The sequence below is a fragment of the Panthera leo genome, chromosome D2, assembly GCF_018350215.1.
Source record: "Panthera leo isolate Ple1 chromosome D2, P.leo_Ple1_pat1.1, whole genome shotgun sequence".
Classification (NCBI taxonomy): Eukaryota; Metazoa; Chordata; class Mammalia; order Carnivora; family Felidae; genus Panthera; species Panthera leo.
In genome coordinates this window covers 32,315,098-32,340,959 of record NC_056689.1, presented here as the reverse complement: position 1 = coordinate 32,340,959, position 25,862 = coordinate 32,315,098, and the positions used below count along the sequence as shown (strand labels likewise).

General features: G+C 40.0%; 1 protein-coding gene across 10 annotated transcripts in view; it reads left to right on the top strand.

Moving 5' to 3' along the window:
- Positions 1 to 25,862, top strand: part of ASCC1 (activating signal cointegrator 1 complex subunit 1) — a 146,618-nt gene that overhangs the window by 64,341 nt on the left and 56,415 nt on the right. For all 10 annotated transcript variants that reach the window (XM_042909308.1, XM_042909307.1, XM_042909310.1 and 7 more), the window contains one exon: positions 23,559 to 23,695. In XM_042909308.1, the coding sequence (XP_042765242.1) occupies positions 23,559 to 23,695 (137 nt within the window). The remainder of the gene's footprint in view (positions 1 to 23,558; positions 23,696 to 25,862) is intronic.

Sequence of the window (25,862 nt, the reverse complement as noted above, 5' to 3'; positions counted from 1 at the left end):
CCATTATCTACCTATTATATGAAATTTTTAGTGGTTTTCATTCTGATGTTAGAACAACAGGCTGATGGCTGTAAGAGCCTATAGGCATTTTCTAGTAGTGATCTGCACTTACTACCCTGACTTAGATGAGTTTCCTTCCAGTAGGTTGTTTTTTAAGTAATCTCTGCACCCAGCGTGGGGCTGGAACTTAAAACCCTGAGATCAGGAGTTGGGTGTTTTACCTACTGAGCCAGGCAGGTGCCCCCCCCCCCCCCCTTTCTGGTAGCTTTGAAGAGCACATACCTATTCATTGAGACAGAAGTTTCATGAAAGACTGGCGTTCAGTCTTGTTTTGGTTCCTCTGAAACTCATTTGATATCTCTGATCACGTCTTAGCTCCAAAATAAGAATGGGCTCAACATTCTCTTATTTTTAGGAAAAAGATGATGCCTCTTGGTATAAAGTTGGCACATAAATTTTTTGAATTTACATATTATTATATACATTTATTAAAATAAAATTTATCATACTTGCTTATTAAAATAAAATTTGTCATACTTGCTGTGTGTTTTTTTTTTTTTTAACGTTTGTTTGTTTGGAGAGAGAACAAGAGCGAGCGAATGGGTAGGGCAGAGAGAGAGAATCCCAAGCAGGCTCTGCACTGCCCGATGCAGGGTTCAGTCTCATGAACCATGAGATCATGACCTGAGCTGAGATCAAGAGCCAGACACTCACCCAACTGAGCCACCCAAGTACCCCAGTATTCACTGTTTTGTACCCACCTTTTGATTTAACAGGATGTTCCAGGTAAATACATATAAATCTAATTAGTGTTTTCAATTACCATAAAGTATTTTATGAATGTACCCCAACTTATTTAAGCAGTCCTCCTTTAATGGAACATTAAAGGAAATTATTTCTATTAAATAATGCTATAATGAACATTTTTGTACATGCATCTTTATGTTCTTGGCTCATGATTTCTTTGGAATACATTTTGGGGTAAATTCTTAAGAAGTAGAATATGTGGGCTAAAGGAACATAAAGTTTAATTTTTTGATAGTTTTTTTTCTATGTTAGATATCAACTTCTATGTTAGATGTCAACTTTATTGAGTTATAATTTACTTATAGTGTAATGTCCCAGTTTTGACACACACATACTGCAGTGTGACAACCATCAAAAACAAGATACAGAGGGGTGCCCTCGTGGCTCCGGCATTATGGTCCAACTTTGGCTCAGGTTATGGTCTCATTGTTCGTGGGCTCGTGCCCCATGTCAGGCTCTGTGCTGACAGCTCAGAGCCTGGAGCCTGCTTCCTATTCTGTGTCTTCCTCTCTCTCTGCCCCTCCCCCACTGGCACTCCTGTCTCTCTCTCAAAAATAAATAAAATATTAAAAAAAACTTTTTAAATAAATAAAAATAGACTTTAAAAGAAAAATTTTTTTCTTTTTTTTTTATAATTTTTTTTAATGTTTATTTATTTTTGAGAGAGAGAGAGAGAGACAGAGCACGAGCAGGGGAGGAGCAGAGAGAGAGAGACACACAGAATCCAAAACAGGCCCCAGTCTCTGAGCTGTCAGCACAGAGCCCGACGCGGGGCTCGAACCCACAAACCGTGAGATCATGACCTGAGCCGAAGCCGGACGCTCAACCAACTGAGCCACCCAGGCGCCCCGTAAAAAGCAGAAATTTTTAATTTGATGGAATCCAATTTTTTTTTATGGTCTGTACTTTTTGTGTTGCCTCTGAAAAATCTCTGCCTTTTTAAGATGTCAAAGTTTTCTTTTGTAAACTACAAACTGTAAAACTATGTTGTATGTTTTAACTTTGATGTTTAGGTCAGTAATTCATTTGAAGTTAATTTTTGTGTGTGGTGGGAGATAAGGATTCAGGTTCATTTTTTCCCATATAGATGTCTAGTTCAAGTGCCATTTGTTGAAAAGACCATCCTTTTCCCATTGAATGGCCTTGCTACCTTTGTTGAAAATCAAATGATCTTTTGTGTTTGAGTCTGTTTCTGGACTCTATTCTGTGTATTTATCTACATGTGTATCTTTGCACCAATGTTATACAATCTTGATTACTATAGCTTTATAAGTCTTCTAATTAGATAATGTAACTTCTCCAATTTTGTTCTTTTTAAAGATTTTTTTCCATTTATAATACTTGGATTTCCATATAGATTTTACTATTTTTTAAATTAAATTTTCGTTTTTTGAGTAATCTCTACCCCCATTGTGAAGCTCGAACTCGCAACCCCAAGATCAAGAGTTGCATGCCCTACTGACTGAGCCAGCCAGATGCCCCTTGATTTTCACATAAGTTTTAGAATCATCTTATTGATTGGTATAAAAATGCCTGCTGGGATTTTGACTGGAATTGTGTTGAGTCTATAGATCATTTTGGGGAGAATTAATATTTTAATAGTATTGAATCTTTTAGTCAGTAAACATAATATATATTTATTGTTTAGGTCTTCTTCAGTTTCTCTTAGTAATATTTTATAGTTTTCATTGTACAGGTTGCACATACATCTTATTAAATTTTATTCCTAGTGTTTATATTTTTGATGCTACTGTAAACAAAACTGCTTTTTAATTTCATTTCCCAATTTTACGCTACTTGTATTAAAATTGTCCTAAGTTTTCCATATTTTGTGATGCTATTGGAAATGGTATCTTTTAATTTCAGTTGCACTTGTGTATTATTACTGTATAGAAATATAGTTGAGGGGCACCTGGGTGGCTCAGTTGGTTGAGCGTCACACTGTAGTTCAGGTCACGATCTCATGGTTTATGAATTCAAGCCCCACATCGGTTCGCTGCTGTCAGGGCAGAGACTGTTTCAGATCCTCTGTCCCCCTCTTTCTTTACCTCTTCCTGCTGGCATACTGTCTCTCAAAAATAAATAAACAGTTAAAAGAAAAAGAAATACAGCTGATTTTTGTATGTTAAACTGTGTATGTATCCTGTGACCTTGCTAAATTCACCTATCAATTCTTGTAATTGTGTATTAGTTTGCTAGGGCTTCTCTTACAAAATACCACACACTGGATAGCTTACACAATACAAATTTATTTTTTCACAGTGGAAACTGGAAGTCTGAGATCAAGGTATTAAAATGGCTGGTTTTTTCTTCTTCTTCTTCTGTTTTTTTTCCCTAAAGTTTATTTATTATTTATTTTGGGAGAGAGAGAAAGAGATGTGGAGCTCGACCTCACAAACCAACAGATCATGACTTGATCCAAAGTCAGACACTTTAGAGACTGAGCCAACCAGGTGCCCCAGGGCTGGTTTCTTATAAGGCTTCTCTACTTGGCTTGTAGATGGTTGTTTTCTTTTGATGTTTTCACATGGTCTTCACTGTGTGTTTGTGCCCTAGTCTCCTCTTTTTATAAGAACACCACCATATTGGATTAGGGCATACCTGTAGGACTTCATTTTACCTTAATTACCTTTTTAAAGGCCATAGTTACAAGTATAGTCACATTATGAGTTACTGGGAATTAGGACTTCAACAATGTGAATTTTAGGGGGACACAATTCAGTTCACACCAAGTTACTTTGTTGTTTCCTTAAAATTTTCTATGTATAGGGGCGCCCGGGTGTCTCAGTTGGTTGAGCATCCGACTTCGGCTCAGGTCATGATCTCACAGTTCATGAGTTCGAGCTCCGCATCAGGCTCTGTGCTGACAGCTCAGAGCCTGGAGCCTGCTTTGGATTCTGTGTCTCTCTTTCTCTCTCTCTGCCCCTCCCCTGCTCATGCTCACTTGCTCGCTCTCTCTCTCAGAAATAAACATTTTTAAAAATGTAAAAAAAGAATTTTCTATGTATATAATCATACCATCTGTGAATAAAGATAGTTTTACTTCTTCTATTTTTAAAAAAATTAAAAAAAATGTTTTTAAGTTTACTTGGAGAGAGAGGGCATGTGTACGGGGTGGGGGGGTTGGGCGGCAGAGAGAAGGAGAGACACAATCCCAAGCAGGCTCTGCACCATCAGCATACAGTCCAATGTGGGGCGTGAACTCACAAACCTGTGAGATCATGACCTGAGCCGAGATCAAGAGTCGGATGCTTAACCAATTGCACCACCCAGGCACCCCTACTTCTTCCATTTTAATCTACGTGTCTATTACTTCTTTTACTTATTACATTGCTAGGACCTCCAGTGTTGTGAGGAATAGAAAATGTGAGAGGGGACATTCTTTTAAATAAATGTTTATTTATTTATTTTGAGAGAGAGAGTGTGTGGACAGGGGAGGGGCAGAGACAGGGGCGGGGGGGGGGGGTAGGGAGGAGCAGAGAGCGAGATTCCCAAGCAGACCCCGTGCTGTCAGCGCAGAGCCCGACACAGGGCTCAGTTTCACAAACTGTGAGATCATGACCTAAGCTGAAACCAAAAGTTGGATGCTTAACCGACTAAGTCACCCAGGTGGCCCTAGACCATTTACTTTTAATGTAATTATAGATATGGATGGCTTTAGATCTACCATTTTGCAATTTTTTATCCTGTCTTTTCATTGGTCAAGTTTTTCCTACAATTTTTGAATTGAGGGTGTTTAAAAATTTTATTTTATTAAAAAATTTTTTTTTAGCATTTATTCATTTTAAAGAGACAGAGTATGAGTAGGGGAGGGGCAGAGAGAAAGAGAGACACAGAATTTGAAGTCGACTCCAGGCTCTTAGCTGTCAGCACAGAGCCCAGTGCGGGACTTGGACTCACAAGCCATGAGATTGTGGCCTGAGATGAAGTCGGACACTTAACTGACTGAGCCATCCGGGCACCCCTATTTTATTTTTAAACAGCTACTTTTTTTCTTTTAAAGTTTGTTTTTTAACAGTCTCTACACCCAACATGAGGCTCAAACCCATGGCCCTGAGATCAAGAGTTGCACACTTCTTTTGACTGAGCCAGCCAGGCACCCCAGGTGTTTAAAATTTTTAATTTCATCAACTCTATTGGCTTATTAGCTATACCTGTTCATTTTTTAAGCAAATGCTCTAAGGCATACAATGTACGTCCTTAATTCATCACCTCCAGATAATATTACACTATTTTATGTACAGTGAGGAACCTTACACTACATCATCTCTTTCTTTACTTCTGACTTTGTCTCATTGTCATTAATTTTGCTTCTCTATAGAAACAACTTCCTGTAAGATTTCTTATAGTTCAAGTCTTCTGGAAACACTTACTCTCAGCTGTTATTTGTCTGAAAAATTATTTAGGTCATCTTTTTTGAAAGATAATTTTTACTGGCTATAGGATTCTAAGTTGATAGTTTTTTTCTCTCAGCACCATAAAGACATTATTCCATAGTCTTCTGGCTTATGTAGATTCTGATAAGAAATCTGTTAAAATTCTTTGTTCCTCTATGTGTAAGATGTTTAGTTGCTTTTTTATTTTTAATTGGAAATAATTTAAAATTTATAAAAATTGGGAAAAGAAATAGTATAACAAATACTCATATGCTCTAATATGATCGATCCTTTATAAACTTTCCAATACAAGTTCCAGGGTAAGGTCAGGAATTGCATTTAGTTTTTATGTTTAACCTCTGTTCTGTTTTGAGCAATTCTCTGGTTGTAATTTTTTCCTGAATTTTCTTTTGGGGAGAATGCTTCCATTTTGTCATTTTGGCTAAGTTTCTGTCTTTTGCGTGTTTTAATAGCTTGTTATGTGTCCTGCACCTGTGAGTACTACTCTATTAAAAAGGGGGTCATACACTGTCCAGGGTTGGCACTTTAGGAAGTGTTTTTGATGTATGTTGCGTGCACTCTGTTGTTGCGTTTTGGCCGCTCTATCCCACTGGTCAGTCCTCTACAAAGCTTCTCCTTGCTTATAGTGGTAGAGTGTTTGGACCTTCTACCACGTGTGCCTTGATTTGTTTGTTGAAGTTCCCTGGGCCTTCCCTGTTCCTCCAATCTGGGATGCAGATACCGTGACCACTCCTCTTAGGGAAGGTCTTCAAGTTATGGTTTAGTTTTGTGTACTGGGAAAGTCAGTAATGCCAATTCCACCGAGTTTCTAGTCCTGTTTCTGGGTTGAGACTTGAAGACCATTCTTTGTTGCTGTAGCATTCAGGGTTAAGACTTACTGGAAAACTGGCTTGAGTTGTGCATAGACCTCCAAGAGTCTCGCCCACCATCTACTTGGCCAATATGTTCCTCTCCCCAACCTTGCAAAGTAACCTTCATCTCATTGTTCCTTTTGCTCTCTGGCCTTACCCTAATTGTTGCATTTCTTCCCTTGACTATTATTTGTCTTTTTTTGCTCCTTTTATCCCTCGTGCAGCAGGTTCTCTCTGGGAGAGAGAACTGATGTTCTGTATAACTCCCTGCTGGCTCTGAAGAGCTGCCTTCCTTCAGCCTCACGGGTGAAGGGCCTTTTCTAACCTCTTTTAGCTGGAGCATTTCATAGCCTTTCTGACTTTTATGTTATTGACATTTTTGAAGAATACAGTCCTTTCCAACATTCTTTTAAAAACAGAGCATTCTTGGGGCACCTAGGTAACTCAGTTGGTTGAGTGTCCGTCTCTTGATTTCGGCTCAGGTCTTTTTTTTTTTTTTTTTTTTTTTTTTAATTTTTTTAACGTTTATTTATTTTTGAGAGACAGAGAATGAGCAAGGGAGGAACAGAGAGAGAGGGAGACACAGAATCCGAGCAGACTCCAGCCTCTGAGCTGTCAGCACAGAGCCCGATGCGGGGCTCGAACCCATGAACCATGAGATCATGACCTGAGCCGAAGTCAGTTGCTTAACCGACTGAGCCACCCAGGTGCCCCTCGGCTCAGGTTTTGATCCCAGGGTTGTGGGATCAAGCCCCACCTCAGGCTCCACCCTGAGCATGGAGCCTTCTTAGGATTCTCTCTCTCTCCCTCTTCCCCTCTCTTGTACTTGCAATGTGCTTGCACTTTCTCTCTCAAATAAAAAAAATAAGCCTTAAAAACAGCATTCTTTTTGCATTTGTCCTGTGTTTCCTCATGGTTAGCTTGATGTTATACTTTTTTTTTTAAATGTTTATTTTTGAGAGAGAGAGAGAGAGAGAGAGAGAGAGAGTGACCGAGCGCATCAGTGGGGGAGGGACAGAGAGAGAGGGAGACAGAATCTGAAACAGGCTCCAGGCTCTGAGCTATCAGCACAGAGCCTGATGTGGGGCTCAAACTCATTGATTGCAAGATCATGACCTGAGCCTAAGTCAGATGCCCAACTGGCTGAGCCACCCAGGCATGCCCCTATACTTTCTCAATCAGAGTATTTGCATAGGTGATATTGTATTCTTATGAAAATATCACATTGGGGGCATAAATGTTCATCTGTTTTTCATAAGTGATGTTATATCCAGTCAAGATTTGCCCGATTTCTCCTAAGTATAATAACTATATTGTATCTCCCTTACAACTAATAAGTCTGTAGGGAGATATTCTAAGGTCATGCAGATTCCCTTCTCCTCATCAACATTTCCCCTGGACTTAGCCGCCATTGATGATTTTTACTTGATCCGGTCTTGACCATGATGATTTCAAAATGGTAATTTTCTAACTCTAGTACTTACTCTGCATTTGGTATTCAGCTTTCTACATGCTCATACAAGTGGACACCTTCCTTCTCTCTTTACTTTTAAATTTATCTATTATTGGTATGGTTTCATGAATTTCAGTTTTTTCCATGTGCTTATAATTTACTATTGTGCTTAATTATTTTGCTGCTTAAATTGTCTCAGATTTGTTTCGGGGTCCTCTCAAATCTTTTCTGGGGATGTGTCTTCCTTGGCCTGTGTGTGTGCCAAGCCATATACATGGCTGCTGTTAAGTGCCTTAATTTCTCTAAGATTTCACCACTGCTTTTTTTTTTTTTTTTTTTTGGAGCCTTTTGTAGTTCTGTTGTATTCCTTTGCCTATAATCTCTTGCCCCCAGATAACTGTAGGTCTGCTTTCTCCTGCAGCTCTCTTGCTTCATAGGCAGAATTCAGCATTACTTATGGCCTCCAGCATGTTGTCCAGACTATGCCACTGTTCCCAGCAGCACTCCAAGTCAGGCAGGACAGAAACCAGTTCTTCAGACAGCCACCTAACAAGCCAGAACACTGCAGGCTACTTTCACTATTCCTTCAGCCCTCATGAACGAGTGGAAATTGAGTGGCTTCCTCCTGACCTGTTGTGCTCCCCTGAGGAAGGAGTCTGGCAAAGGGTGGAGAGAAAACTTGAAATTTCCTACCATTTTGAGTACAGCTTTCTCTTGGTTAGGGTTAGGCATTTGCTTGGTTGTTGCTGCTTTGTAATTAGTTTCTAGAGTTTTCCCAAAGCTACATTGGTCTGTCTTTTGTTGTTTATTTGGTATTTTCATGGGGGAATGAGGGCTTGGATTTTATTAGATGCTGTTGTGCTGATGTTGCGCCATGTTTGGATAATTTTCAGGCATTATTATTTCTTTTCCTCTTCTCCTTCTGGAACTCTGATTACATATATATTAGATCAGTTGATACTGGTACACAGGTTACTGAAGTTCTGTTCATTTTGCTTCCATACTTCCCCCCCCCCCCCTTTGCTTTAGTTTGGATAGTTCCTGTAGTTATGTCTTCAAGTTCACTGATTTTTTTTTTCAAGTTTCTAATCTGTTATTAATCCCATTCAATGGGATTTTCATTTTTGCTCTTATTTTTTACCTGTTGAAGTTCTGTTTCTTTTTTTTTTTTAATTTGTTTAATGTTTTATTTATTTTTGAGACAGAGACAGAGCATGAGCAGGGGAGGGGCAGAGAGAGAGGGAGACACAGAATCCGAAGCAGGGTCCAGGCTCTGAGCTGTTGGCACAGAGCCTGACGCGGGGCTTGAACTCATAAACCATGAGATCATGGCCTGAGCCGAAGTCGGATGCTTAACTGACTGAGCCACCCAGTCGCCCCCTGTTTCTTTTTTTAAAACACCCTTTTCTCAGTATCTTTAGGTTTTCCTTGAACTATTGAGCATATTTATAATAGCTATTTTAAACTCATTGTCCACCAATACCATTAGTATGATAGCATTCTAGATCTATTTCTGTGGACTGGTTTTTTACATACTTATGGGTCACATTTTTCTCCTTGCATGTAGGGTAATTTTTTATTGGATGCTGAACATTGTGAATTTACTTCATTAAGAGCAACTTTTTTTCTCTTTAGAGAGTCTTAAAATTTTGTTCAGGAAGACAGTTATTTGTGGATCAGCATAATCATTCCAAAGCTTGTTATTATTATTGTTATTATTTAAAAAAATTTTTAAATGTTTTATTCATTTTTGAATGAGAAAGAGAGCACAAGTAGGGGAGGAGCAGAGAGAGAGGGAGACACAGAATCCGAAGCAGGTCCAGGCTCTGAGCTGTCAGCACAGAGCCTGACGCAGGGCTCAGACCCACAAACTGTGAGATCATGACCTGAGCGAAGTCGGACGCTTAACCAACTGAGCTGCCCAGGTACTCCCAAAGCTTGTTTTTAAGCCCCTTAAGGACAGAATAGAGTATTCTTTACTCTAGGGCTAATTTAGCCCTAGACAGACAGAATGGTCTGTCCCCTCTGGCTGGTGAGAACTTGAGTGTTTACCTGCTCTTTGAGCTTTGGGTATTGTTTGGCTTACAGCTTCTGTTCTTGTCTTGTGGATTTCACCCTCTGCATGTGCAGATTTTTGTTCAGCCAGAGTCTCAAAGAGACTTTATGCAGATCTCTTGAGCTCCCCACTTCCCATCTTTTTTAAACTTAGCTTCCTCCTCTTTCACACTTGGCCCTTCAAATTTTATTTGCCTTGGCATTCATTTCCTGAATTCCACTTTTTGTCACTTCAACTCATTGGGATCACTGGACTCTGGGTTTCCCACTCTGTGCCACTGTCTGGAAATTGTCTCCACTCAAAAAGCCAGGATGGGGTTCAGTTTGCTTTTTTCTCCTAACGTAGGTGTCACCGTTCAGGACCATCTGTTAATCTAATGTCTAGAAACATTTGTTTTATATATTTTATTTCGTTTTTATAGTTATTGATGGCAGAAGGACAAGTGCTATGGGAGTTAATTTTCCGTGGGCTAAAGGAGATATTCTCATATATTTTGAAATTGAGATATTAATATAACATAAAATTCCCATTTTTAAAGTGCACAGTTCAGTGATATATTCACTACATTGTGCTACCATCGCCTCTGTCTTAATTCCATAATATTTCCATTGCCCCCCAAAAGAAATCCCTATGCATTAAGCGTTACTCCCCATTGCCTCCTCCTCCCAAACTCTGACAACCACTCATTTACTTTCACCATGGATTTGTCTATTTTGAATATTTCATGTAAATGAAATCATATGGTACGTAGCTTTCTGTGTCTGGCATCTTTCACTTATAAAGTTTCCAAGGTTTATCCATGGTTTATCATGTAACACTACTTCATTTTTTCTGTGGCTGAAAAATAGTCCATTGTATGGGTATATACCACATTTTGTTCCTGTATTCATCACTCGAACATTTGGGTTGTTTCCACTTTTGGGCTATTATGAACAATGCTTCTAATAATTTGTAATATGATAAACAGGGCTGGGTTTACCACTATTTGTATTCACTTATTCAACATTGAGTGACATATGAAATAGCAAGTAATTGTTGAGCTCTTGCAGTGTGCTGGATAGTGTTCCTGTGTTTATTTTGTTTAATCTGCAGTCTGTCCCTGTGTGATAGGTATTAGTATTCCATTTAACTGATGAAGAAATGGAAATTTAGGGAGGGTAACTTGCCCAAGATATTGCAGTTAGCGGGTGCTGCCATCCTAAAGTAGAGTGAATGGTACAGGGTTGTGTGCGACCTAGTAACTGCTCTAATTCATACAATGCAATATAACAAATACAGGAGGTTAGTTCTGGGAGTCACTGCAGGAAATTACGTGAGTGGTGTTGAAATTGAAATTGGCTGGCTCAGTTGGTGGAACGTGTTACTCTCGATCTCAGGGTCGGGAGTTCGAGTCCCACATTAGGCATAGAGATTACTTATAAAATGTAAAAACTATATTGAAAAAATAAAGAAATTGAAGATATTTGATGACTGCTTGTCTGTTAACCAGTTTCACCAGTCTTTCAGTGAGTGGTTTTTTTTTTATTTTTATTTTTTTAAGATTTTATTTTTAAGTAATCTCTGCATCCAACGTGGGGCGTGAACTGGCAACACTGAGATTTAAGAGTGTCACACGCCATTGACTAAGCCAGCCAGGTGCCCCGAGCAAGTATTTCAATGAGACCAGCCTTTACTAAAATTGGATAGTAATATACATAGTATTTGAGGATTTAGAAAAAGAATAGCAAAGCCTTCCTAGTTGTGCTTGGGTTTTTCAACTTCAAATCATCTCTTATTCCCTAATTGTTTTGGTTTTGTAAGTGAATTTTTTTAATGTTTATTTATTTATTATTTTTTCGGGAGAGAGAGAGAGTGCAAGCAGGACAGGGACAGAGAGAAGGGGACAGAGGATCCCAAGCGAGCTTTATGCTGACAACAGTGAGCCCGATGTGGGACTCAAACTCGTGAACCACAAGATTATGACCTGAGCTGAAGTCAGATGCTCAACCAACTGAGCCACTCAGGTGCCCCTCTTATTCCCTAATTGTTTAAAAAAGAAGAACTTTTGTTCATTAGGGATGTCCATCTTTCATCCTGAATCAGGATGGAAGGATCTTTTTAAAGTAATTTATTAACATTATTATCAAATATTAATATTATTTTTAAAAGGTGAATTTATCCTCCTGTGTAGCCTATGCCAAATATATCAAGTCCTTTTGGGATCTCTGGGGGGGGGGGGGGGGTGAAAGGTACTATGAACTATGAGTTTATTAGTTTATATTTGTACCCTATTTAGTGTATTAGTTTCTGTTGCTGCATAGTAAATTACCTCAATCTTGGCAGCTTAAAACATACCTATCTGCCATCTCACAGTCCTGTAGTAGTTCTGTAGATCAGACGACCTGGTGGGTTCAGTGGGTTTCCTGCTTAGGGTCTTACATGGCTGAGATCAAAGTGTTGGCCAAACTGGTCTTTTTTTTTTTTTTTAATGTTTATTTATTTATTTTGAGAGAGAGAGAGTGAGCAGGGGAGGGGCAGAGAGTGAGGGAGAGACAGAGAATCCCAAGCAGGATTCAGCACAGAGCCCGATATGGGGCTCAAACTCACGAACTGTGAGATCATGATCTGAGCTGAAATCAAGAGTCCAGGCACTTAACCGACTGAGCCACCCAGGCACCCCATAAGTTTATTTATTTTAAGAGAACGAGAGATCACAAGTGGGGGAAGGGCAGAGAGAGAGGGAGAAAGAGAATCCCAAGCAGGCTCTGCACTGTCAGCACAGAGCCTGATGTGTGGCTCAATCTCATGAACCATGAGATCATGACCTGAGCCGAAATCAGTAGTTGGATGCTTAACCACCTGAGCCACCCAGATGACCCCCCCAAACTGGTCTTTTATTTGGAGGCCCTGGGTAAGAATCTGTTTCCAAATGTGTTCAGGTTATTGGCAGAATTCACTTCTCTGTGGCTGTAGGCCTGAAGGCCCCATTTCCTTGACTAGCTTCTATTAAATTCCTCTTGTGTTTCAAATCTCTGACTTTTGTCATCAGAGAACCCTCTGCCTTTTTTAAGGAGCTCATGTGTATAGGTCAGGTGCATTGGGATAATCTCCCTATCTTAAGGTCAGCTGTGCCATGTAACATAGTATAATTATAGCAATGATGTCTCATCGCATCCACAAGTTCCACCCCCCAGTCAGAGGAGGAGAGGGGGTTATATGAGGCTGAGAGTCATTGAAGGCCATTCTTAGAATCCTGCCTACCACAGATATTAATTTTCATTTTTAAAAAATGTTTACTTATTTATTTTTGAGAGAGAGCCTGCGAGCAGGGGAGGGGCAGAGAGAGAGGGAGAGAGAATCCCAAGCAAGCTCCACACTGTCAGCCCAGAGCCCAACACGGCTTGAGCTCACAAACTGTGAGATCATGACCTGAGCTGAAACCAAGAGTCAGATGCTTAACCAATTGAGCCACCCAGGCCCCCCAGTTTTCATTTTTAAACATTGTTGTGAAGGTCACATTTTAGATACAGCAGATGACCTTTCTACTCCCAGGTCTCATCCTATCCTTCCCTCACCCTTCCTTGAACTCTTCTCCCTTTCAAATACTTGGCCTCTTTTCTCTTTATTTGGTAGCATGCTCGTCCTTGACCTTACCCTTGACTCTCCAAGGAAACTGAACTTACCTTTTAGAAGAGCGTTTTCTGAAATCACCTTCTTTTGTGCTGATCAATTTATAAGAAATGTTATTTCACTACAGACATTATCATGATCATCCCTGTGCTTCAACTCTCTGAGCCTGAGTATTTAATGTAGGATTTAGCTGCTCACAGACATCAACAAGGTATTTTTCATTTGTGTGATCTGCAGATAAACTGTGCCTTATTTTTTTACTCTTTCCTCTCTTGCATTAAGATTCAAAGATGTCTCACTGTGAGTTCAAGAAGTATATTAAAACCTTGTATATCTCTCAGTCATTCTATAGCTGGTAATGCTGCTATAATTCCATTTTATCTCACAGCAGGGTCCGGTAGAAAGCACATCAGTAATGAAAAACAGTAATTCAAAACTGTGTTTGGTGGAACATTCTGAGGGCTTATAGCAACAGGGGATTTCTCAGGCTGCCTGGAGAACCTGAATAGGTTATAGCTCCAGAAACTACATAATTCTGCTCACATTGTAGTGTGAAGGCTGACACTGGGCAGAAATGACTAATGGTTCTGGGTCTCCCCTCCCCCAATTGGGATTATTTTTCTGTTTAGTGTTATTCCTCTGAAGAAAATTTATATGTAAAAGCTTTGGTATATAATTTAGGATTCTTCATATATAAGGAGAGTTGTGGGATTTGTAATTATCTTATGAACTAATTTAGGAGGGAGATGGAATAATTGTCCTTGGTAGTAAGAAAACTTGTAAATTCCTGAGTCCTCCTATGGGGTAGGAAAGTAAGAAATGTTTTACAAGATTCATATATTACACCATTTGGATGGCAACAGTTGTTACGAACAAGTAAATGTTTTTTGTTTACGAATTCATTCACTATTTATTAAATGTCTGCGATTTGCCAGGTTATGTATTATGTACTAACAATGGACTCCTACAGATGCCATACTCTGGCAGCAAAAATAGCGTTCTTATGGAAATAGTTATAGCACTGTGAGATAGGTGCCATTAGAAGGGACTGCAGTGGGTACCCACGGAAGAGGTTCTCCAGTGGATGAAAAAGGTTTAATGAGGGAGGCAGAGTCTTGAAGGAAGAGCAAAAGTTTATGCCAGGTTGGCAAATGGGGGATGAGCATTCTGGGCAGAGGAAATGGCACTTGCAAGGTATGGCAGCATTCTAGTCTGCTGTTTTCTGGGGAGAGTGAGGAGTTTTTTAAGATTGGAATCTAGAAAGTGGGTAGGGTAGGGAAGAGTGGGAAGGTAAATGGTATACAGGTGGTAAAAGATCTTGTGGGGGGTTAAGGATTTGAGGTATATCTTATAGTCAGGAACTAGTAAAGAATTTAAGTAGGGATCATGTGATTAACTTAGCATTGTAGAAAAATAATTCTGAAGGCAGTGTGGAGAATGGATTGAGAGTTAAGGAGTGGGGTACCAAAGGCAGCTAGCAGTCAGAATCTACTGATGTAGTCTGTTGGAAAAAAAGAGACTAGATCGCTGGTGTATTCAGGAGGGGACATATTCAAGAAATGTTTCAGAAGTCTTCTCTAAAGTGGGGATAACAATAGCACCTATCTTACTGTTGACATGAAGAGTAAATAAGTCAATAAATTAAGGTGTTTAAGCTATATGCAGAGCATGGCACCTAGCTAGTACTGTGTAAATGTTAGCTCTTTTTGTAATAATACCACGGATGACAGTATGGGAGATGAAGGAAAGCATGGCATCAGGAAGAAGCAAAGGGTCTGCCTTGAAGAGGTGGTGTACTGTTAATCCATTACTAATGTGTGAGTGATCGGTGTCTTTCTTTGGGAATAAATATAGGTTGGTAGATGGATTGTTAATTAGTGCTTACACCTTACTTATGGAGGAATAGTTAAGCTTTAAGAAAAGTAGGTTTGACTCTTCATTGTGCTCGTCAAAGACAAAAGGGATCCATTCTTTAGTGAAGGGGAGATGCTCTTTGCTCCTTTTTAATGGGGAAGAGTATTTAGTGCATTCTTTTTTTTCTGGTCAGCGTAAAATCTGATGTTTCAATATTTGTCCTTTGTTTTGCTTTTTTTTTTTTAAATTTCTTTTTAATGTTTATTTATTTTTGAGACAGAGACAGAGCATGAACGGAGGAGGGTCAGAGAGAGAGGGAGACACAGAATCTGAGGCAGGGTCCAGGCTCTGAGCTGTCAGCACAGAGCCTGACGCGGGGCTCGAACTCACAGACCGTGAGATCATGACCTGAGCCGAAGTCAGATGCTTAACCGACTGAGCCACCCAGGCGCCCCTGTTTTGCTTTTTAAGTTTATTTGAGAGAGAGAGAGAGAGAGAGGGCGCACAAGAGGGGCAGAGAGAGAGGGAGAAAGAGAGAATCCCAAGCAGGCTCCGTACTGTCAGTGTGAGAAGCCCCATGTGGGGCTTGAACTCATGAACCCACAAGATTATGACCCGCGCTGAAATCAAGATCGGATGCTTAACTGACTGAGCCACCCAGGCACCCCTGTCCTTTGTTTTTAAGAATTTCCACTTTTCCTGTAATTACATCTGGACAGAATTTATAAGCCACAAGAATTCAAACTCTTTTCTGAAACTTATTCAACTGAAGATACTTTAGTATCTGAAGATATTAATACTGAAGATATTAATAACATATAGAGACTCTCAAAGTCAGCGTTTGTGAACATTCTTACATAGAAATGACTTAGCAGAGCCTAATTTAGCTCTTGATGGTGCTTTGTAAACGAGAGCAAAGATGGCATTTGTTTAGAGTGGTAAATGGTCACATAAGAAGCAGGAAGAAGGGGGAGCCTGTATTTATTCCATACTGCTATGTACCAGATTTCTTTTAATCCTCAGAACAACTTTGAGAGGAAAATGTTGTCTTTTTTGTAGATAATGAAGTTGGGTTTCAGAATGATTGAGTCACACTGCTGATAGGTGGCAGAATTAGAATTTGAACGTAGGCCTGTGTGGTTGCAAAGACTAATTAATGTTCTTTTCACCAGTCTGCCTTGTTTGAATAACTTTCCGACGTGAATGAGATTTGTGTCACCTGCCCAGAAGTGATTTTATGGGATTTGGCCATTAAAAAAAGAAAGAAAATATAATGAGCACAGGGAAGGCTTCCATGTTTATTTCCTCTTTTTCTTTGCATGGAATATCAAGAAGTGAATCGGTGGATCCCTCACAAATCCTATTTTGTACTTAATTATAGGTTTTGTGGGAGCACGTAAAAAATTCTTAATACCTTTGACGTAGAGGTAAATGAGGCATCTCCTTTATGTTACAGAGGAGGAAACCGAGGTCAGAAGTTAAACGGCTTGCCTAATTACAGCTGGTTTGTAACAGAGTTGGAATTAGGACCCTAGACTCTGTATTCTGGGTTAAAGGCCTTAGCTAAAGCACAAACCTTTGTTATGCCTGGAGCTCCTAGAAGATGATATATGTGAATTTAATTGAGGATTTGTTTGTTTGTTTGTTTATGTCTCTGGCTCTCAGCATGTACTGTCAAGGCAAGTGCTTCTGGGTGGTACAGGTTTGGGTTAGATTCATAGGTGTTCTTTTCTTAACTCACATGTAACGGCCCGGAGGCTTCCCTTCTGCTTGCTGACGGCTCTGCCAGATGCACCTGATTATATCCCATCTGCGTGGAGAGGATGATTGAGTTCTACCTAGGGCTTTAAGGAAGCAGAGAGAGTGAATGCTCCATGGTGATCTAATCCATACTTCTCTCTACTGGCCTTTTCCCCAAGCTTGACATTTTTAGATTTCACTATTCTTTATTACTTGTTCATGCTGATAGCATTGCCAGCATTTCTGCCGCAGTGGAGCCCAGGTGCTGGATTAAAAATGCAATCAATGAAGGGCCTGTGATGGTGTGGTGATGGCTAATTGTAGATCATGGAGTTGCAGTTTGAATGAGAGGGTTAAGGTCTTGCACCTGGGACTGCTCAGTAAGACTGTGACTTTGAACTCTGAACTGTGGGTTAGGACTGCACATATGCTTTCTGTGGAGGTAGTTTGTGCATCATTTTCTCCTTGGATGAGACCTTATCTAACAAATAAAGAAACTGAGGCTTATGGTATGGCTTAGCCATAAGAAACACTTTTTTTTCCCCTTCAATCTAGGCACACCTGCCCTAGGGAATTCTGTTACTTCACCCTTTGCTTATTCTTGTTGGGTGGAAAGTCACCACCATTAGAACTTTCAGGCGCCAGCTTGGTTGTCCAACCTAATGGAATAAAATAGTTCTAGCTCTGAGTAATGGTGAACTTGGAGCAGGGCCCAGTGTAATTAAAACCCCTGGAGTACAGAATTTGATGTTGGTCTTTGTTCATTTCAGTGAAGACGCTTGTGGCTGGGAATATGATGTATTCTGAGCAAAGAAAAATAATGGCTCTAGAGGATTATGTCACTGCCTTGAAGATTGGTTCCACATTAATTTAATTTTTTAAAGTTTATTTATTTATCTTGAGAGAGGGAACATGTGCATTGGGGGAGGGGCAGAGAGAGAGGAAGAGAGAGAATCCCAAGCAGGCTCTGTGCTGTCAGCACAGAGCCCTCTGTGGGGCTCAGTCCCACAAACTGTGAGATCATGACCTGAGCCAAAAATCAAGACTTAACTGACTGCTTCACTAACTGAGCCACCCAGGGGCCTCTCATTCCACATTAAATTTAGATAATTCAGTAAGAGAAAAGGTTTTCTCAATAGATGGCATTGCTACAATTCAGGGAGTTTCTTCATTTATTGAAAGACTGTCCAATAGGATTACATATACATTATATAATCTCCCATACGGTTAAAGACTGAAGGCTTATGACTCAGAGTTCTCCAAAAGAGTTCATATCATGTGGCCTTTAGGTATTCCATCTGTTCTTTTTCCTGCTCTTTTGTGTTCTCCATGGTCGTGTCCCCCCCCCCCCTTCCCCCCGGTATTCAGTGTTGTCTTGGCAAGCAAACTTAGGTTGATTGAAGTGATAGGCTCTCAGAGAGTAAGGTAAGGAAAGAAAAGTTCTAGAGCTTCCTTCTGCTAGGTACTAAGATAAAAAATTTGTGTTATTTTCTTTATTTAAACAATTTTTTTTAATGTTTGTTTATTTTTGAAGGAGAGAGTGAGAGAGAGACAGAACATGAGTGGGGGAGGAGCAGAGAGAGGGGGAGACACAGAATCCAAAGTGGGCTCCTGGCTCCGAGCTGTCAGCACAGAGTCCGACGTGGGGTTTGAACTGACGAGCTGGTGAGATCATGACCTGAGCTGAAGTCGGACGCTTAACCAACTGAGCCACCCAGGTTCCCCAGTTTGTGCTGTTTTAAACTGTCAAGTTGGTAGTAATTTGTTACAGCAGCAATAGGATATTAATAATTTTAAACTCACAGAAAGGTTGGAAGACTAAGGACACTACCCTTTACTCATTTTCACCCGTAGTTAATATTTTACTCTATTTTAGTTTTATCATTCTCTCTCTCTTTTTTTTTTTTTCTTTCTTTTTGAACTACTTTAGAGTGCATTGCAGATGTCATGGCCCTTTAACCCAGCAATCTGTGAGCAGTTCAGTTTCCCCATGTCCTTACCAACACTTGCTATTGTCTGTTTTTTTTTTTTTTTAATGTTTATTTATTTCTGAGAGAGAGAGAGAGACAGAGCATGAGCAGGGGAGGGGCAGAGAGAGAGGGAGACACAGAATCTGAAGCAGACTCCAGACGCTGGGCTATCAGCACAGAGCCCGATGTGGGGCTGGAACTCACGAACCATGAGATCATGACCTGAGCCGAGGTTGGATGCTTAACTGACTGAGCCACCCAGGAGCCCCCTCATTTTGGTTTTGATGTGCATTTCCATGATGACTAATGATACTGAACATCTTTTCACACGTTTTTTAGTCATTAGTATATCTTCTTTGGTGAAATGTCTATTCAGATTCTTTGCTCATTTTTAAGTGGGATTATTTATCTTTTTATTATGGAATTTTAAGAATTTTTAATATATTTATATTTATCAAATATATGATTTGTAAATATTTTTCTCCAAGATATTTTTCTCTGTTTCTTGTCTTTTCATTTTTTTCTTATTTTTTATTTATTTTGAGAGAGAACACAAGAAGGAAAGGGCAGAGAGAAAGGGCTCTGCACTGTCAGCGCAGAGCCTGATGTGGGCCTCAAACCCATGAACCGCGAGATCACGACCTAAGCCAAAACCAGGAATCAGACACTTAATTGACTGAGCCACCCAGGTGCCCCTTGTCTTTTAATATTCTTTTTTTTTTTTAAGTTTTTTTTTTAATGTTTATTCATTTTTTTGAGAGAGAGAGAGAGAAAGAGAGAGAGAGACAGTGCAAGCAGGGGAGGAGCAGAGAGAGAGGGAGACACAGAATCTGAAGCAGGGTCCAGGCTCTGAGCTGTGAGCACGGAGCCCAATGTGGGGCTCGAACCCACAAACTGAGATCATGACCTGAGCCGAAGTCGGACGCTCAACTGACTGAGCCAGCCAGGCTCCCCTCTTTTAATTTTCTTAATGGAGTCTTTTGAAGTATGAGTTTTTGATTCTGATCAAGTCATCCTTTTTTTCTTTTATAGATCATGCTTTTATGGTGTCATATCAAGAAAAGGCAAATATTAATATCAATTTTCAGAGAATTATGGGATTTGCGCTATTAGTTTAATGATGAAATCCATTTATTGTGTGAGCTTTGTTGAAATGTGTAAGGATTTGCCTTTGAGTGATGATCGTATTGTCCCAGCCTCTTCTGGGTAGCTGTTACTAGTGAGGCAATATAATATTCATAAAAAGTGCAGGCCTGACTGCTTGGGTTTGAATTTTGACTTCATCCCTTACTAGCAGTGTTGCTTTGGGAAAGTGACTTTATTTCTTTGTCTCAGTTTCCTCATCTGTAAAATGGGGATAATACATCTTTCCTCATAGGGTGTTTGTCTATGTAAAGTGCATAGGAAATGCCTGGAAGAGAGTAAGGGCTAAAAAAATATTAGCTCTTATTGCTAAGGGAGCAGTTCTCAACTGTAGTTTGGGATGGAGTTGTGCATATTGGAATCTTTTGAGGGGCTTTTTAACACTTCGCATGCCTTTCTAAAATGACAGGTTCTGCCAAAGGTTAGAGCAGCTGGGGTGACAAATACTGCACTTTGCCTTCCTTGACACATTCAAAGCTGATTGTTCCTTAAAATCACTTTCATTAAATGAGGCAATTTGGGTTGATGTGTAGAATCACAAAACTCTTCATCAGATATAAAAATAGCTCAAGCTCCATTAACACTTACAAAATGAATAATCCATTAACTCCTGTTGCCAAGGCAAAAATTAGGCAGTCTTTGGCAAACCAAGAACAGAATGTAAGCTGTGTTTGAGAAATACATTTCTCTGCCTTTGGGATGGTTTATTTGTCCAAGGATTAGAATATGGGCCCAGAACTTGCAATTCAAAAATAGAATTATAGCTTTGCTCTTGTTGGAGGAGAAGATTCTCAACTCTTTTCCTTGTCTTCATTTGCAGAATGAATGTAATAAAACTTGAGACCTACTTACCTTCAAAAGGGATTCATGGTCTGGTATAGGACTAGTATCAGGATATATAAAGAATTCCATAACTCAACAATAAGAAGACAGAAAATGGGCAAAGAATTTGCATAGACATTTCTCCAGAAGAGATGTCCAACAAAGATATGAAAAGACGATCAACGTCATAGGTGAACAAGGAAAATGCAAATCAAAATTACAGTGAGATACCATCTCATACCCACCAGGATGGCTGTAATAAAGATTTTTTTTTTGAGAGAAAGAGAGCACGTGCACACGCGCACACAAGCATGGGAAGGGCAGAGGGAGAGAGAGAATCTGAAGCAGGCTCCATGCCCAGCACAGAGCCCAATGTGGGGCTTGATCTCACAATTGTGAGCTCATGACCTGAATGGAAATCAAGAGTCAGATGCTTAACCAACTGAACCACCCCAGGCACCCCTAAAAGGAAAGTAGTAAGTGTTGGCAAAGGTGGAGAGAAATAGGTACCGTTGTACAGTAATGCTAAGAATGTAAAATGACTCAGCTGTTGTAGAAATCAGTTTGGTGGTTCCTCAAAAAATTAAGCATAGAATTACCACATGACCCACCAGTTCCACTCTTAGGTATATACCCAAAAGAATTGAAAACATGGTGGCACAGAAACTTGTACATGAATGTTATAGCAGCATTATTTATAATATCTGTAAGATGGAAACGACGCAAACGGCCATCAAGGGATGAATGAATAAACCAGTTATTTTATATATACAATGGAATATTATTCAGCCATAAAAAGGAATGAACTACCAATACGTGGTACAACTTGGATGAGCTTTGAGTACTTGCTAAGTGAAAGAAGCCAGACATGAAAGTCATATATATTATATGATTCCTTTTATATGCTATATCCAGAATAGGCAAATCAAAAGAGACAGAAAGCAAATTAGAGGTTATCAGGGGATGAATGATGGAGATCGGGAAGTGATTCTTTAATGATTATAGAATGGTTTTATGGGGTGAAAAAAGTTTTGAAAGTAAAGAGAGCTGATGGTTGCATAACATTGTGAATACAGTAAATATCACTGACTTTTACACTTTAAGTTCATTTGTTTTGGAAGAGAGAGCATGAGCAGGGGAGGGGCAGAGACAGAGAGGAAGAGAGAGAATCCCAAACAGGTTCTGTGCTGTCAGCCTGAAGCCTGATGTGGGGCTCAAACTCAGGAACTGTTGAGATTGTGACCTGAGCTGAAATCAAGAGTTGGACGGTGAACCGACTGAGCCACCCAGGTGCTCCTCACGTCATTTTTTTTTAAAGGAAGATATAGGAGCATATTTACTATTTTTGCTACCCAGAGACAAATGTTTTATTTGAAGTGCAGGGAATGATGAATGACACAAAAGGATAGCTATATTTGATGTGGCAACTCCAGTGTCTAGATATTTCTCCAGATTCATTTTTCACTCATCTCTTTGCTTGGGAGAATTTATTCTTAATACATAGTATTTTACCTGGAAATACTACAGTGTCTGCTAAGATAGAAGCAACATTTTTTATAAAGAGTATATTGTTCTTTGGGGAATCCCATAAAAGGCCTGGTTGCTCTGGGCCTCACAAAGCTGATAAAGGAGCAAAAGATATTCTGAGAGCCTACGTTTAGATGGCATTCTGTTTTTCCTGGGCATGCCATTATATCAGGCTGTCAGTTCCTTTTTTACAAAACAATTTTTCTTGAGGGGAATTTCACATAACACAAAATTAGCCATTTTAAAGTGAATGATTGAATGGCATTTAGTGCGTTTACAGAGTTGTGCATCTACCAGCTCCATATTATTCGGAAACATTTTCATCACCCCAAGAGGAAATTCTGTATCCATTAAATACATCCTTGCCAGCATTTGTTATTTTCTACTTTTTTGATTATAGCCAGCCTGCTGGGTATGAAATGGTATCTTATGGTTTTGATTTGCATTCCCCTAATGACTCATGAAGTTACCATCTTTATGTGCTTGTTAGCCATTTGTATTTCTTCTTTGGAAAAATGACTACTTAAGTTCATTTTCTATTTTAAAAATTGGGGTTTTTTTTTAGTTGTGTTCTTTATATATTATAGATATACACCCTCATCAGATACATGGTTTGCAAATATTTCTGTCACTCTGTAGGTTGTCTTTTTACTTCCTTGATAGTGTCTTTTGATACACAAAAGTTTTTAATTTAGGTGAAGTCTCATTTGTCTATTTCTTTCTTTTGTTGCCCATACCATTGATGTCATATCTAACAATCCATTGCCAAGTCCAAGGTCATTAAGATTTTCCCCTAAGAAAACTCTTTCTTCTAAGGGTTTTATAATTTTAGCTTTTATATTTAGATCATTGATCCATTTTGATGTAATTTTTGTATATGGTAGAGGTTTGGGTCCAACTTCATTTGTTTGCATGTGGTTATTGAGTTGTCCCAGCACCATTTGTTGATGAGGCTCTTCTTTCTCCATTAAATTGACTTGGCACCTGGTTGAAAATCTGTTGGTCATAGATGCATGGGCTTATCTCTGGACTCTAAATTGTATTCCTGCAATTTACTTTTTTTTTTTTTAATGTTTATTTATTTTTGAGAGCGAGAGATACAGAGCACAAGCTGGGGAGGGGCAGAGAGAGCCAGCGACACAGAATCCAAAGCAGGCTCCAGGCTCCCAGCTGTCAGCACAGAGCCTGATGCAGTGCTTGAACCCACGAGCTGCAAGATCATGACCTGAGCCGAAGTCGGACGCTTAACCTACTGAGCTGCCCAGGCACCCCTCCTGCCATTTACTTTTATGTGGGCTGAGTTTCTTATTTTTCTCCCTTTGATAACAGGATCATGGGGTTGATAGCACCATTTTCCAGAATCCCAGAAAGCTTCACCTAACTATTGGAATGTTGGTACTTTTGAGTGAGCAAGAGATCCAGCAGACGTGTGAGATGCTACAGCAGTGTAAAGAGGAATTCATTGAGTGAGTAATCTACAGGAATGGGGAAGGGTGGTCACCTCGTACTGGCTTCTTTTTGGTGTCACAGACTTGTTTTTGCACTAGGGAGCTGAGTCACATGGCAGCAAGATTTGTCGACTCACCCAGTTGTTAACACTTAACCATTGGAACGTTGTCTGAAAAGCTTAAAATGGATTTAAAGCATGTATTTACAAAATTTTATGGAAAGACTCTACCTTAAATTTTACTTGGTCAGTAGGCAAATTTTGTTCTTAATAGGACATCCCAGGGGTGCCTGGGTGGCTCAGTCGGTTAAGCATCCGACTTCAGCTCAGGTCACGATCTCACGGTCCGTGCGTTCGAGCCCCGCGTCGGGCTCTGGGCTGATGGCTCAGAGCCTGGAGCCTGCTTCCCATTCTGTGTCTCCCTCTCTCTCTGCCCCTCCCCCATTCATGCTCTGTCTCTCTCTCTCTCAAAAATAAATAAACGTTAAAAAAAAAAAATTAAAAAAAAAAAATAGGATATCCCATTATTTTCTCCAAAAGGAAATTCTCTTCATTATCTGTTGAACAGGATAGACTACTGTATTCATTTTTTGTGTGTGCTGCAGAACACATTACTACAAGCTTGGTGCTTAGAACCATGCAAATTTATTATCTTCAAGTTTTTTGGGGTAGATGTCTGACATGGCTTTCACTGGGTTAAAATCAAAGTGTCCGCGAGGCTGTGTTCCTTTCTGGGGGCTCAGGGGAGGAGTTCATTTGCTTGCGCTTCACGCCCATCTCCTAGAGGTCACTCCCATCCTTTGGCTAGTGACCAAATCCTCTGTCTTCATCATCTTCATCATCTTCATCATCTTCATCACTAGCTGCACTGCATCTCTCCGACCCTTCTGTTACTGCTTCTCTATCTCTGGCCGTAGTAGGGACAGGTTCACTGCTTTTAAGGACGCGTGAATTTGACTGAACACACCCAGATAATTCAGGATAATCATCCTGTCTAAAACTCCTTAACCTTGATCGCATCTGCAAAAGTCTGTCTGCCATGTAAGGTAGCGTATTTACAAATTCCAGAGAATAAGACATGAGCATCTCTGGAGGGCCATTATTCTGTTACCACAGTAACTCAAACATGACATAAATAACATGATTCCCTACTGAGGTGTTTATTGTATTTCAGAAATGCACTTTAATTTTCTTTTTTAAATACAGGTAGTATTGTTTGAGTCGGTAAGGATACCAAAAACTGTCCAAGCAGTCTGTTTTGGCTCGGGGAAAGCATTGCTATTCTGGGGGTAGAGTTCTTTTTACTATAAAATGTTAATTTACATGTACATCTGACCTAACAGCTTTATTTTAAAGAATCATCTCTTCTCTACCCTTTACTCCTTTTACTTAAGACTGACGAAGAGTAAGAGAAATTTGAAAACTAAATAACTTGAAGAGCTTTTTTGGTCACTTATAATATTCAGGTCCCATACTATTTTTTTTTAATTAAAAAAAAATTTTTTTTAACGTTTATTTATTTTTGAGACAGAGACAGAGCATGAACGGGGGAGGGTCAGAGAGAGAGGGAGACACAGAATCTGAAACAGGCTCCAGGCTCTGAGCTGTCAGCACAGAGCCTGATGCGGGGCTCAAACTCACAGACCGCAAGATCATGACCTGAGCCGAAGTCAGACACTTAACCGACTGAGCCACCCAGTCACCCCAATTTTTTTTAACTTTTATTTACTTTTGAGAGAGAGAGAGAGAGAGAAAGACACAGAGTGCAAGCGAGTGAGGGGCAGAGAGAGAGAGGGAGACACAGAATCCGAAGCAGGCTCCAGGCTCCGTGCTGTCGACACAGAGCCTGGCCACGGGGCTCAAATTCCTGAACCATGAGATCATGACCTGAGCCGAAGTCAGACGCCTAACTGAGCCACCCAGTCGCCCCTAGGTCCCATACTATTTTTTTAATGTTTTCTTATTTATTTTTGAGAGACAGAGATTGATAGAGAGAGAGGGAGAGAGCAAGTAAGGAGCAGAGAGAGGGGGAGAGAGAGAATCCCAAGCAGACTCTGCACTGTTAGTGTGGAGCTCTATGCAGCGCTTAAACTCATGAACCGTGAGATCATGACCTGAGCCGAAATCAAGAGTGGAATGCTCAACAGACTGAGCCCCCCAGGCGCCCCCCCCCCATACTATTTTGA